At 40.0% G+C, this 13,819-nt stretch overlaps 1 protein-coding gene across 1 annotated transcript; it reads right to left on the minus strand.

The window, feature by feature from the left end:
- Positions 1–627: 627 nt before the first annotated feature.
- LOC119826078 (glycoprotein-N-acetylgalactosamine 3-beta-galactosyltransferase 1-like) lies at positions 628–1,698 on the minus strand. The gene has a single exon (XM_038347102.1). The coding sequence runs from the start codon at positions 1,696–1,698 to the stop codon at positions 628–630; it is 1,071 nt and encodes a 356-aa protein (XP_038203030.1).
- Positions 1,699–13,819: the final 12,121 nt, after the last annotated feature.

A 13,819-nucleotide genomic window follows, 5' to 3' on the forward strand; every position in this document is an offset into this window, starting at 1 on the left:
GGAGATGTTTCTCTTAGAAAGAGACCACTATGAACATAGCTCACCATGATAGAAACTAAGCATGAATTAGATTCAAGTACATGACATAGTCAAGACCTATAATAGCAGCACAGTGTGACTTTATTGGTGACTTTTAGTACAGATAGCATTCTAATTCTGGAAGAAATTCTGCCATTCATACATTATGAGCAAGAAATTGTCATTAGACAAATGTTGTGTGCCAAGAAAATCTTAGTTTATTTATGTTGTACAGAACTCTGATTGAGTAGAGTATAAAAGACGATGCTAAAACTGCTTTTAGTGTTCAGTCAGACCCGTACATTATCATGAGCAGTTCATTCTCCTGGTCCGGTAGCGTTTGTTTGATGAGTGTGGGCAGAAACAGATACAAAATCGCTCTTCTATCTGACTATTCTTTTAAAAATAGTATCAGATATATATGCATAAACAAGGCACTGTAACACAGAGTGCACCTTCTGCTTTAAACTCAGATCATATTGCTTTCTTTTTTAATACACTGTTCACTTATTCCCACCCAGCAAGGCGTGCCCTGCCAAGTGTTCCTTTGGTCACGCAAGGTTAGTCACTCCACCTTCGCTCTTGCATACATCTCAAGGGCTTCCTGGGTTAATCTTTTACAACTTCATTTTGCTTTGCTTTGTTTCTTTTCTCTGGTCGACTTTCAGGTAACGTAGGCTGATATCTGTATGCATAACCATATGGTCGGAGATGATAAACGAGGTATTCCAACTCATATATGGCTATGGCATCTGCATAGTGAAAAGAAGTTGCAAAATCAGAACAGCAGTTGGGCCCAAATATGGGAGGGTAGTAGTTATATTTGTAGTACCAAAAGGATTTGGAGTGCCAACCCGGAATTAAGTGATTTTCTGGCAGAAAGGGATGGAAAGTTTCTTTCCCAGTGGGGTCTCTGGAATCGCCTGGCTTCACGTTGACTGTTTGTAAGCACTGTCCCAGGATGATGTCTTCAAAGGCGGTAAAAGGTTCACACCCATTCCTCTCTATGATATGCACCACTCTCCTCAAGGCTTCCTTGCTCAGCACATAGCCTGCCCCACCGCTCATGTAGCCCTCATCTACATAGGGCTTAAATCTTCTCCCAAAGTATACGGGTTGCTCGGGGTCCTGATTTGCCAGAAGCCATCTCAGGTTCTCTACGATAACATACGTGTCGTCATCGGCTTTCATGAACCAATCTGCATCTTGTAGGTGGTGGTCATGAACATACAAAAAGGCCTTTAATGTTTTCTGGGACAAATGATTTCTGCCCTCTTCGGTTTTTAATCCCACAGCAGGGAAGTCTGCGTTGTCTTCTGAGCTCATAAACAGTGCTTTGTTACAACGCTGGGCCCATGTGGCTCTAATGTGTTTGGCTCTTACCTGCAGATTTTGTGGTCCCGTCATTATCCAGCAAAGAATCTTCACCTTCCGGTAGAGTTTTACAGCCATGTCTGTGTCCTCATACTTATTGCCGGTGTCCACGTTCGATATCACCAATTTTTTCCGACCATTCTCTCCGGTGCCGTCTGAATGATTCTCACTGGAATAATTAGGAGCCATAGGGTCAATGCCACTTTGTTCTTCTAACAAAATGGTAAATAACTGGGCACAAAAATGATATCCGACAACTAATCCACAGAGGAAAGCTAACTGACGCATCCAAAAGTGTGAGGACATTTGGTAGGTGAGTTCTGCCAGCTGAGGCAGGTGTCTGTCGCTGGTCCTGGGGGTCACGTATGTGAGGGCGGCCGCTCTTCTCTAGGCTGTCTTCCTCTGAGCCAACTGCGTGCAGGAGGGTGCAGTGATGCGGGTACGTGCTGACCAGCGGCTGTGTAGGTGGGGAGCTGGGGGCCCAGAGAGTGCCTGAAGCTAAAGAGCTGAGGATCAAGTCTGACTTCCCAGAGCCTTTTTCAAGCCCTGCCCCCAGCCAGGGTTTTAATGGTCGATTGTTGTGTCCACCTGTGCGGTTCTGTGTCCCTTCATGTGAGCCCGCACTTTATTTCCATTCCATTTGCTGCCCGGGAGCAACTGCGGGAAGTATGAAGTATATCACCTGTTGAATCAAAGCTGCTGTTGGCAGTTTTGTGGGTTATTCAAATGGAGAATCGCTTGAGAAATTGAAGTTTTCAATGAAGAAGCCAACTGTTAAGAAGAATGTCTTGGGACTGGAGAGATGGCTCAGTGGCATGAGTACTGATTTCTCTTCCAGAAGACCCAGGTTTGATTCTCAGCATTTTTATGGTGGCTCACAGCCAGACATAAATCCAGTCCCAGGGAGGTCTCATAACTCTGGGATTTCATATATTATTCTGACTTCCACGGGCACACAGGCAAAACACCTGTAAACATAAAAATATAAAAGATGGAAGTTTTATAAAAGTTAATATGACAATTGAGTTTAATAAACATTGAAAATCTGTGAATTAACTTTCTCTTTCAGTTTTATATTCAGTATAAAAGCTGTTAAGCTCTTAAAATAAAGGCATTTCTATGTGGAAACAGATTATCTTATAATTGATTTTTTCTTTATTATGACCAGTTGTATTAAGTCTTTGAAAATAATTTCTAAGCCTTAAGCTGTTTAAGTGAGTTGAGTTGATTATGAGAGTGAGGGAGAATAATGCATGCTAGCTAGGTATTTTCTTAGAAGTAGTTATTGTCACTTAGACCCATGCTGGTTATTACCATCTTACACTAAGTAGACAAAGCCCAATGTTTGTTTTTCAAAGGCATTGCAGGTAAAGAGATCTGTTCCATACACAAATATAGATATAAATACAAGGAAACATGAAAAGGATTAGCTATGCAAACAGATAAACCTGCTAGTACTGTCTAAAAAGAAAAGAAAAAAACTTATTTTTAGGTTAACAGACAAACTACTGGGTTTCATCATGTGTTGTTATGATGTCATTAGTTCATGGCCCCAATGCCTTCATTGTCCTCTCTTACTCTTTCTTACTCCAACTCATTCTCTTTCTTGCCCCAGTTACTACCTCTTCAGCTTCATAATTACATGTATCCAGGTTCCTTTCTATTTACCACTTCTCTGAAGATATTTTCCTTACTTCTCAAGACTCCCTTTCTTGTTTTCTTACCTTCCAACACCTGCATACAAATGCACGTATATATAAACACACAGAATTTTAGACCTCAGTGCTACATGTCATGAAGAACTTGGTATTTGTGTTTCTGAGCCTGATTTACATTGCTTACATAGGGTTTTCTAGTTGCATCCATTTCCCTGTAAATGCCACGATATCATTTTTCTTTATGGCTACATAAAATTTCACTGTGTGTGGGAAATGCATTTTCTTTATGCATTCATCTGTTCATAGACATCTAGGCTGGTTCCATTTTCTGAGTATTGTGAGCTGAGCAGCTGTAAACATGGATGAGCCAGCATTTCCGTGGTATGTTGACTTAAGTACCTAAGAGTGGTAGGGCTAGATCATAAGGCAACGCTGTTCATATCCTCACAGCGGTGCACAGACAGCGAAGACAGGTTCCCCCTTCCCTACATCTTCACCAGTATTTCTCTCACTTGCTCCTTATTTGTTACTTTGATGATAACCATTATAACTGCAGTGATATGGCAGATCAAAGCAGTTTAATTTGAATTCCCTCAGTCTGTGTTTTCTCTATTGCTTCTGTTTCATGTTTAAGTCGTAAACGGATTTATTTGTTTCTTTTGTTTGTCTTTCTTGGCTCTCTTTAAGGGATTTATTCATTTCCTTCAAATTTTTCTCTTCAATTTTTCTTGATTTCTTTTTTTTTTTGAGACAGGGTTTCCCTGTAGTTTCTAGAGCCTGTCCTGGAACTAGCTCTTGTAGACCAGGCTGGCCTCAAACTCAGAGATCCGCCTGCCTCTGCCTCCCGAGTGCTGGGATTAAAGGCGTGCGCCACCACCTCCCGGCCTTTTTCTTGATTTCTTTAAGGGGTTTTTTAACTCTTTTTAAGGACCCCTATTGTCTTCATAAAGTTTGTTTTAAGGTATTTTTGTTGTGCTTCAGCAGTGTTGGAATATTCAAGGCTTCTTATTGCAGGATAGCTGGGCTATAATAATAACATATTATCCTAGTTGTTATTGGTTGTGTTCTTATGCTGGAGTCTAGACATCTGGGTTTGGGATGATTATAGATCTAGGTACTGACTTCTGAGGTTTTCTTTGTTGTGTTGGTATTTTGTTCCTTGATTTCTGTTTTCTCTCTGGTCTTCTGGTCACCATGGCCTGGAGTGCTGGCATCCAGCAGGGCATCTAGGACAACAGGGAATCCCTACCCACTTTTGGGGTCTAGACTCCTGGAAGCTCCATAGTCTTTGGTTGAGAAGTGTGTCTCTATCCAGGTTGGTGCCTGGGACTCTGTGATGAGGAGGAAATGGGGGATTTGGGATCGTTTCTATAGAAGGGGCACACTGAGAGCGGAAGACATCCATAGGCAGGCAGTCCATCTACAGTTCTGGTGTCTGAGTAACTTCTGGTCCAGCAGTGAGTCTCTGCCTGAGTTAGCCTACTTATTCTTTAGGCTGATGTGGCCTTCACTTGAGTAGTAGAAGTTACTCATGTTGGGAGTAGGGACCCTGCAGTGGGTGAGGGAAAAAAAGGGTGGCAGTGGATTAGGACTTTGGGAACTCAGCTCAGGGAATGAGAGTTCCACTGGAAAGTGGCCTACCTGTTTTTCTGGCTCTAAAACACTGGTTTTGAAGAGGCAGGATCCTCAAAATTTATTTAACAAAAAAGGCAAACTTATATTAAACTTATCTAGAAACAACTTAGTTTTTTTTTCTAGGATAAAAATTAATCCTCATGTCTGTCCCTTATTCTCTTTCAACTATAAATGCTGGTTAAGTTAATACTGCAGAGTCATGTGGAATAAGGGAAACATTCATCCATTTCTAGTGGTAGTGCAAATTTGTATAGCCACTATGAAAATCAAGGTGGTGGTTCCTCAAGAAGACAAGAATCAATCCACCTTAAGACCCAGCTATACTACTCTTGGGCACCCAAAGGACCCTCTGTCCTTCCACAAGGACACTTGTTCAACCATGTTCATCTGCTTTGTTAATGATATCCATAAACTGAAAACAAGCTAGGTGTCCATCAACAGAAGAATGGATAAAGAAAATGTGGTATATTTATGTAATGAATTACTCAGCTATTAAAAAATTATTTAAAGCTTATAGGCAAATATGTGGAACTAGGAAAAACCATCCTGATTGAGGTAATACAGACCCAGAAAGATATACATGGTATGTATTCACTTATATGTGGATATTAGCTATTAAATAAATGACAGACAAGCTGTGATCGATAATTTCAGAGAAGTCAGATATAGAAAAGGGGACTGGAAGAACACATGGATATCTAGGGAAGGGAGAAATAGAATAGGTTTGTGGGTGGATGTGGACAGGGTAGAGGGATGGAACCAGAAGGATCTAATGGAGAGAGGAAGGAATAATGGAATTGAGGGAGGGAATTCTAGGAGAGACAGCCAGAATTGAGGAACATTTGAGGGATGGTATAGAAAACTAGTGTAGTTGAAACTTCCTGAAGTAGATGAAGGTTACCCTAATAAAGTCTCTGAATAATAAGCGACATGGAGTCCCAACAGGACATCTCTTGTCACCAAATTTCCAAGTACCAGGACTGACTGAGTTATATCCAATTGTTGTTGGTGAACAATGGGGCCCCATTTAAATCCCAAAACAAACCATGTGGTTGCCAGGACAATAGGTCTCTCTCCATAAATGGGCAGCAAGGTCCCATTTTTTATTGATTTTTACTGAACTCTACATTTTTCTCTGCTCCACTCCCTGCCTCTCCCCTCTTCCTTCAACCCTCCCCCAAGGTCCCCATGCTTGCAATTTACTCAGGAGATCTTGTCTTTTTATACTTTCTACTTCTCATGCAGATTAGATCTATGTAAGTCTTAGTGTCCTCATTGTTGTCTAAATTCTCTGGGATTGTGGTTTGTAGGCTGGCTTTCTTTGCTTTATGTTTAAAAACCACCTATGAGTGAGTACATGTGATAATTGTCTTTCTGTGTCTGGGTTACCGCATTCAAAATGATGTTTTCTAGCTCCATCGATTTGCCTGCAAAATTAAAGGTGTCGTTATTTTTTCTGCTGTGTAGTACTCCATTGTGTAAATGTACCACATTTTCCTTATCCATTCTTTGGTTGAGAGGCATTTATGTTGTTTCCAGGTTCTGGCTATGACAAACAAAGCTGCAATGAACATAGTTGAGCATGTGTCCTTGTGGCATGATTGAGCATCATTTGGATATATACCCAAAAGTGGTATTACTGCGTCTTGAGGAAGGTTGTATCCTAATTTTCTGAGAAATCGCCACACTAATATCCAAAGGGGTTGTACCAACTTGCATTCTCCCTAGCAATGCAGCAGAAGTGTTCCCTTTACCCCACAACCTCTCCAGCATAAGTTGTGATCGGTGTTTTTGATCTTGGACATTCCTTTTTAAAGACAACACCTAGATAACTCATTAACAAGGAGTTGTCCAACTGGTGCCTACAATAAACGTCTGCCTCATCTTCTCAGGTTCTTGGCATGGGAAGGTATTCTACAGGCTAGCAAAAGAGAAATGTGAACACCAAACCAGCCACAAAACCTTTGGTTTACAATCTGTCCTGCCTACATAATATGGTAGAACACTGATAGCACAAACCTTGGGGAAGTAACCGAACAATGTCTGATTTGACCTAAGGCTCACATCACAAGGTGGAACCCATACCTGTCTTGCTTATGTAACCAAGATTCACAGACCAAATAGCTCAGAGACCTAGGGTAATAACATATTAACAACAATAAAAGCTAAAAAAAGAAAAGAAATAAAAAGTGAAAATGTATCAATAAAATGACTTTTTATGATATTCTGCTGTATGAATAGATCAATGAGTTATTCCATCCTCAGCAAAGAAGATTCTTTCTGTAGTATATAGGAGCAAATACAAACATTATGCAAAGAGAGAGATACGTTGGAATCCACAGCTCTAAGTGGGATGTCTCCATCAAATTCCTTTCCTCGAAGATCAAGGAACCCTGGGGAAGAGAAGCAGAGAGAGTGTAAGAGCCAGAGGGAGTGGAGGACACCAGGTGAATAAGCACCTCAAAATTAACTGAGCAAAGCTCATATGAACATATGACTGAAGTAGCACACACAGGGCCTTTATACATTGGTACCGGGTCCTATGCATATACATTATAACTTTCAGTTTATTTTGGGGGGGTTGTATTTTTGAATGAGTGGGTGTATGATTCTTGTGCCTTCTCTTGGGGCCCTTGGTTTGCCTTGTCCAATTTTGATGTGCTAGTTTTGTTTAATCATATCATATTGTGTTTTGTTATGTTTTATTGTTATCTCTTAGAAACCTATTCTTTTCTAACAAAAAAACAGAAAGGGAGTGGATCTGAAAATGATGGGAGGTGGGGTAGGACTGGGAAGAGCAGAGGGAAGGGACTGTAGTGAGGATATATTGTATAAAAAAAATAAAAGGGGGTAAGACCGGCATGTACATAGGCAGATGATACTTAGATAATCAAAAGATGTGTTAACAGGGATACAATCCTTCACTTTACCAAGAGTACCTCTTGAAGAATTTGGCTATAGCTAAGCTTCCTTGAAAACAACCCAAACAGTATTATTGATGCATCAACAAACCAGCTTGTCTCCTTAATTAGAATGATGTGCTTTCAAGTATTAGGATGAGAAGGAATGAAAGTATGACATTCCTATCAGTAAGGGTCTCCAGAGAAAGGAGGCAGCATCTTCAAACAGGCGTTTCAGGAACAATTTTCTTTGCAAAGAGAATAATTAACAGTCACTCTGGGCAAAAAGGGACATTCCAGCATAGTTGAGCTTCCTCCTCTGCTTTAACGAACAGTGGTATCTCATGTCTCTCATATGTTTGCATAACTTCTCAAAGGATGCCTCTTCTGCAGGTACTGGCAGGATTTAAATTTACCTTCCTTCCCTTCCAGAAGATGAACTATTGACCCAACAGTTAAAAAACAGGATAAAGAAGTGTGTGTGTACCCTGTCATTTTTTCAGACAATTTCTCATCATATCCTTTGTTTACAAGGTCTCTGGTGACCGTATCAACCCAGCTGGATACCTCATCACTGTAGTTAAGAGTTGTTGAGTTCAGAGTGACAGAAGTTCTCCACAAACATCTAAGGGACCTGCGTGTGCAGTGATTGTATCTTATGGCTAGGTGACAGGTCATCCCTGTGGGCATTGACTTTACAAGGGTATGCACCTGGGTCACATTCTAAGCCTGGGGACATTGGTTGGATTGAACTCAACAAAAAATACCTGAGGTCAGAATAGAAAAACCCTAGCTCCTGCCAGAACGAAAATAATCTACATAAAATAAAGTTTATTTTTAAAAAAATGAAATCAGGCAATGCTCTTAACTGCTGAACCATCTCTGCAGTCTTTGACATCAAATAAATGCAAATCAAAACAACTCTTAAGATTTTATCTCACACCTGTAAGAATGGCCAAGATCAAAACCACTGACGCCAGCTTATAAGGGAGAGGATGTGGGGTAAGAGGAGCGCACCTCCATTGCTGGTGGCAATGCAAATTGGTACATCCACTTTGGAAATTAGTATGGCGATTTCTCAGAAAATTAGGAAACAACCTACCTCAAGACCCAGAAATACCACTTTTGGGTATATACCCAAAGGATGCTCAACTATGTTCATAGTATTATTTATAATCACCAGAACCTCAAAACCACCTAAATGTCCCTCAATGAAAGAATAGACAAAGAAAATATGGTACATTTACACAATGGAGTGTTACACAGCAGAACAAAAGATGTTGTCTTGAAATTTGCAAGCAAATGGACGGATGTAGAAAACACTGTATTGAGTAAGATAATCCAGACTTAGAAAGACAATTATAATATGTACTCACTCATAAGTGACTTTTAGACAAAAACGCAAAGAAAAACCAGCCTACAATTCACAGTCACAGAGAATCTAGACAACAAAGAGGACCCTAAAAGAGACATACATGAATCCAATCTATATGGGAGAAGCAAAAAAAAGACAAGATCTCCTGAGTAAATTGGGAGCATGGGGACCATGGGAGAGGGTAAAAGAAAAGGAGGAAGGGAGGGAGGGAGGGCAGTGAAGAAAAATATATATAGCTCAATAAACAAAATTTTATAACAATAAAAAGACACATATAACTATGTTCCTCCAAACCATAAAACAACAAGAAAAGTGGCACTGTTTCACATAAAAAAATCTTTTTTATCTCCTATTTAATAGAAGATAGCTGGATTCCACAGTTAAAGAAAAGAAAAAAAAATCAGGGACGCACTATTTTGTATTTCCTATAGGACTTGTCAGAAACAGTTAACGCCAGTGACCTTGTTCTGAAACATTCTTTTCTTTCATTCTGTGATAGCTGGTTCTAAGTCACTTTGCCATGAATTAGGTTCATCTGATGAGTGGAGAGAACCAACTAAGGAATTTTCCTCCTTGTCTTAAATGAAGTGCGTAGACCCCCTCTGTGTATGGGACTCACCCTCTTGTAGCAGTACAGATAAGAAAGGAGAAAAGTTATTTGCCTTTGTTACTATCTTAATATAAGCTGAATTAATTAAGCAAGAAGCAAGCACACACACATCTATAGTCACTCTTCTTATTGTTCCTGTTCCTCCAGAGAACCTTGATTGATACACCTTCTTTGACACTGTTTAATTTTTTTATTTCACCCTGGCTCTTTTCTGAGAACACTGTTGTGCAGACTGAACCATTCACAGCTGACTCTACATAAGGGTTCAGTCACTTGACTATTGCTCGCCCCTGTGTAGTGGCAGTACACTCTGATCTTGCACGGGACAACTCTGATTGTGACTCACATTATCCCAACTTTGTATCCTGCTTGCCACTGTTAGGGCTTATCTTAGGCCACCAATTCTTGCCTCTGCCAGCTGTCAGCAAACCCTCCAAGAAGCTTGTCATGGGGATATGTAGCACACAAAAGGGATGAGAAAGCTTGCAACTGGAAGGAGATGGTAAAGCAACGTGCAAACAGGGAATGATGACATGCAGGGAGATTTTCTCATAAGAAGACACAGGAATATGAAAAAAGACCTACCCTAACATACTGAAAAACTGGCTTACTTTTTTCTTAATTCACAGTACAAAACAACCACTTATGGGGATTCATGTAACAGTTATGTGACAAACACCTGCCTGTATTAATCTCTGAGGCTGGGTTCATAGCCAAAGTGTGGGTGTGGTTATATCATAGGCAGTTAGACCCTGAGGTGAGTTCTAATTAGGTGTCTTATCTGCTCATCAAACACTGTAAAGCATGAAGAAACAGCATGTATCTCTTTCTGCTTTATTTCCTCTGAGTGTTTCATAAGAGTATTTGAAATTCATCTCTAACTCTTAGTTGTTGGCTGAGGCTGCTCATTTGTTCCAGGCTGTCCAGACTCAAAATAACCACACAGAAACTATATTAATTAAATATCTGCTTGGCCTATTAACTTTAGCTTCTTAGTGGCTAGCTCTTCCATCTTAAAATTAACTCATTTCTATTAATCTGTGTATTACCACGTGGCTGTTGCTTACTGGCAAGGTTCCAGCATGTCTGTCTTCTCTGATGGCTACATGGCATCTCACTGACTCTGCCTTTTTTCTCCCAGCATTCAATTTAAATTTCCTGCATAACTCTACTCTGCCCTATCACAGGCCAAAGCAGCTTCTTTATTCATTAATCAATAAAAACAACACATATACTGAAGGACTTCCCACATCACTCAGTGTGATAGAAAAGGCTTTTTGTTAGGAATTAGAGAGAACATTATAAAAGAAATGACACTGTCAGGCCAATGATCCAACTGTCAGTCCCCTATCAACCTGCCCAAGTCAGCTCTCCAGGCTGACTCAAGTACACGAGCCCCATGAGCCTTGGAGGCACCTCTGTGACAGCAACCAGACCCCTCTCTGCCACTTTGAAGAGGACTTGAAACATGTGGACTGTATTTTGTTTCTATCTGTAGCTGGGTGGTGCGGAGAATTGACTGTATTCTGTCAATCATATATTTTTAAAAAACGCTGATTGGCCAGGCAGGAAGTATAGGTGGGCCAAGCAGACAGGAAGTAGAGGTGGGGTGATGAGAACAGGAGAATGCTGGAAAGGAGGAAGCCCATTCCCCCCACTCCTGCCCAGACCACCAAGAAGCAAGATGTAACCTGCCAGCTGAAAAAGGTACTGAGCCACGTGGCTAACATAGATAAGAATAATGGGTTAATATAAGCTATTAGAGCCAATAAGAAGCCTGAGTTAATGGGCCAAATCAGTTTTATAACTTATGGAGATCTCTGTGTGATTTTCTTTGGGGATTGCCGGCTGTGGGGAACTGGGTAGGACATAAACCCCAACAAACAGGCCCTCTCATGTTACAGCTGGGGGCCTAATATAGTGCTAGCCCCATTGTTGAATAGAATGAATCTTTGTTAGCTGTCAGGTCGCAGTAAAATAACAGCAGTAAAGATTCTCTGTTGTGCAGTCCTTTTTCTTGATGCTATTTTGCATTATTTAATGAGGAAATTGTAAGTCATATTTTTAAAACTAAAATTTTGACAATTTTTTATATATGTAATATGCTTTGATCATATGCACCTCCACCTACTTCTTCTCTCCTCCCCCCCACTGAACCCCTTCTTCCAAACTAGTCTCCTTTCTATTTCCATTTCTTTTTGTTCATGTGACTCAATAATTTTATTTAAGGTTTCTTACATGTGCACTGGTAGACTTTTAAAAATATAAAGTCATGAATGACATCTGCATATACAACTACACAGAGAAGGGTAACAGAGTTATGTGTAATAATAGAATAAAATTCTCTACCTTATGCCCAACACTGTGTTTAGGTGCTGAGAACAAGAAGAAATGAAGGCTTTTAAAATTTGTATTGATTTTTGGGAAACTATTTTAAATAAACACTGTAAAATCATTCAGAAAGAAAAAGTCAGGATCAATGCTTAAGATCAATACTAGCCATTATTTTGCTTTTAGTAATGACCGACATTGCCCTTTATATCTCTCTTCAGCTCTCTGACTTTGTTAGGTAATTATTGTCTGACCCACTGAATTTTTCAAAAGGCCTTCAGAAGCTTGAACATAAATGTCTAGGAATTGGGAAAGAATAGAGGAGAGTTCAGATGCTTGTCTGGAAATGTCTTTTTGAAGGACTCAGTTATCCAAATGAACACTTTCAGATAAAGAAATAAACATGAAATATTTTATAACTTTCCAGAAGTCTGACAATTCTCATTGCTCTCCACTAAAGCTAATTACACTTAAATTTGACAGTTGTGTTGGCCAGCAAGAGAAGGGGAAATAGATGGCACCCTAAAACAAAGGAATGGTAGCAGTCTCCTTGTCAGAGGAAAGAAATGAAGTTAGGGGAGGGTTGTGAGTTCACTCAGGGACAGAGGATGGCAGCAAAGGGCTTGCAACTGGAAGGCCTGAAAGGTAAGGATTGCAGACCCAGGAGAGAGCCAGAAACATTTGTGAATGTCACACTTAGAGGATCATAGTTTCCAAACATATAAAACTTGAATAACCTGTATTTAAACTCGTTTTCCCCATAATGAGATACAGCTACATACTTATGGTACCAGGTGCTAATTATTCACCCTCATATCAGAACCTGGGAGGTTGTTTTCTTCCCTAGATTTTTAATAAGAATTTTTTATTTAAATGCCAAATTGAAATGATAAATTATTTATTATAGGAAACTATCCAAAGCTGGGTTATTATTTCTTGCATTCTAGAGTTGCTAAGACAATTGTTTGATATTTGTTTGTTTATTTGTTTGTATGTCTTGCTCACTTGTGGAGACCAGGCTGGTCTCAAACTCATAAAGATCCACCTGCTTCTGCCTCTGGAGTGCTTGGATTAGATGTGTACCCTCATGTTCAGCTATTTGCCAGTTTTTTTTCTGTTAATATGTATTTTGATCAAATTCACCCATTCTCTTCCCTCCAATTTTCCCTTTTCTGAATTTCTTCTTCCAACTTTATGTGCTATTTTTAAAAATTTGCTGAGTTCACTTATTGGACTGATTATTACATGGGTGTAGAAACATTAACTAGAGCATAGGTAGCTGCCTAGAGCCTGTGTTCATGAAGAAAATGGATTATCCCTCCCAAAGAATGACAGATAGTTCCTAACAGCTCCTCAGGTAAAATGGACTATCCCCTTCTGAACTACCACAGGTAGTTCCTATAGCTCCTCAGATAAGGGTGGGACTTTACAAATACCTCTCCCATCTGTGCTGGAAATTTAGTTGCCTTGGAACTGTTCAAGTATTGTGGATGCAGTCATAGCTGTTGACAGTTCATGAGCCATGACCACCATGACATATTTGGAAATGCTGTTTTACTAAAAAAGGCCCACTACATCTGGTTTTTGTAATCTTTCTCCCCTCCCTTCTGCAATGATCCCATTTAGATCATTAGATGACCCATTTAGAGCTGAGAGCTCTAAAGTCTCTTAGTATCTTTACATTACTAATAGTAGGTCTCTGTGTTAACCACCATCTTCTGGAAAAAGAAGCTTCTCTGATTAGAGTTAAGCAATACAGTAATCTATGGGAATAAAGATAAGTACTTGGGGGACAATTAATACTATGTCCATTTAGCAGAATTTAGTAGTAGATTGTCCCTTGGGGGTCTATGACTTAACCAGCCAAGGGTATTTTGGACCTAGCTAATAGTGTTGGGCATGAGTTTCCCTCTTGAAG

The sequence above is a fragment of the Arvicola amphibius genome, chromosome 11, assembly GCF_903992535.2.
Source record: "Arvicola amphibius chromosome 11, mArvAmp1.2, whole genome shotgun sequence".
Taxonomy (NCBI): Eukaryota; Metazoa; Chordata; class Mammalia; order Rodentia; family Cricetidae; genus Arvicola; species Arvicola amphibius.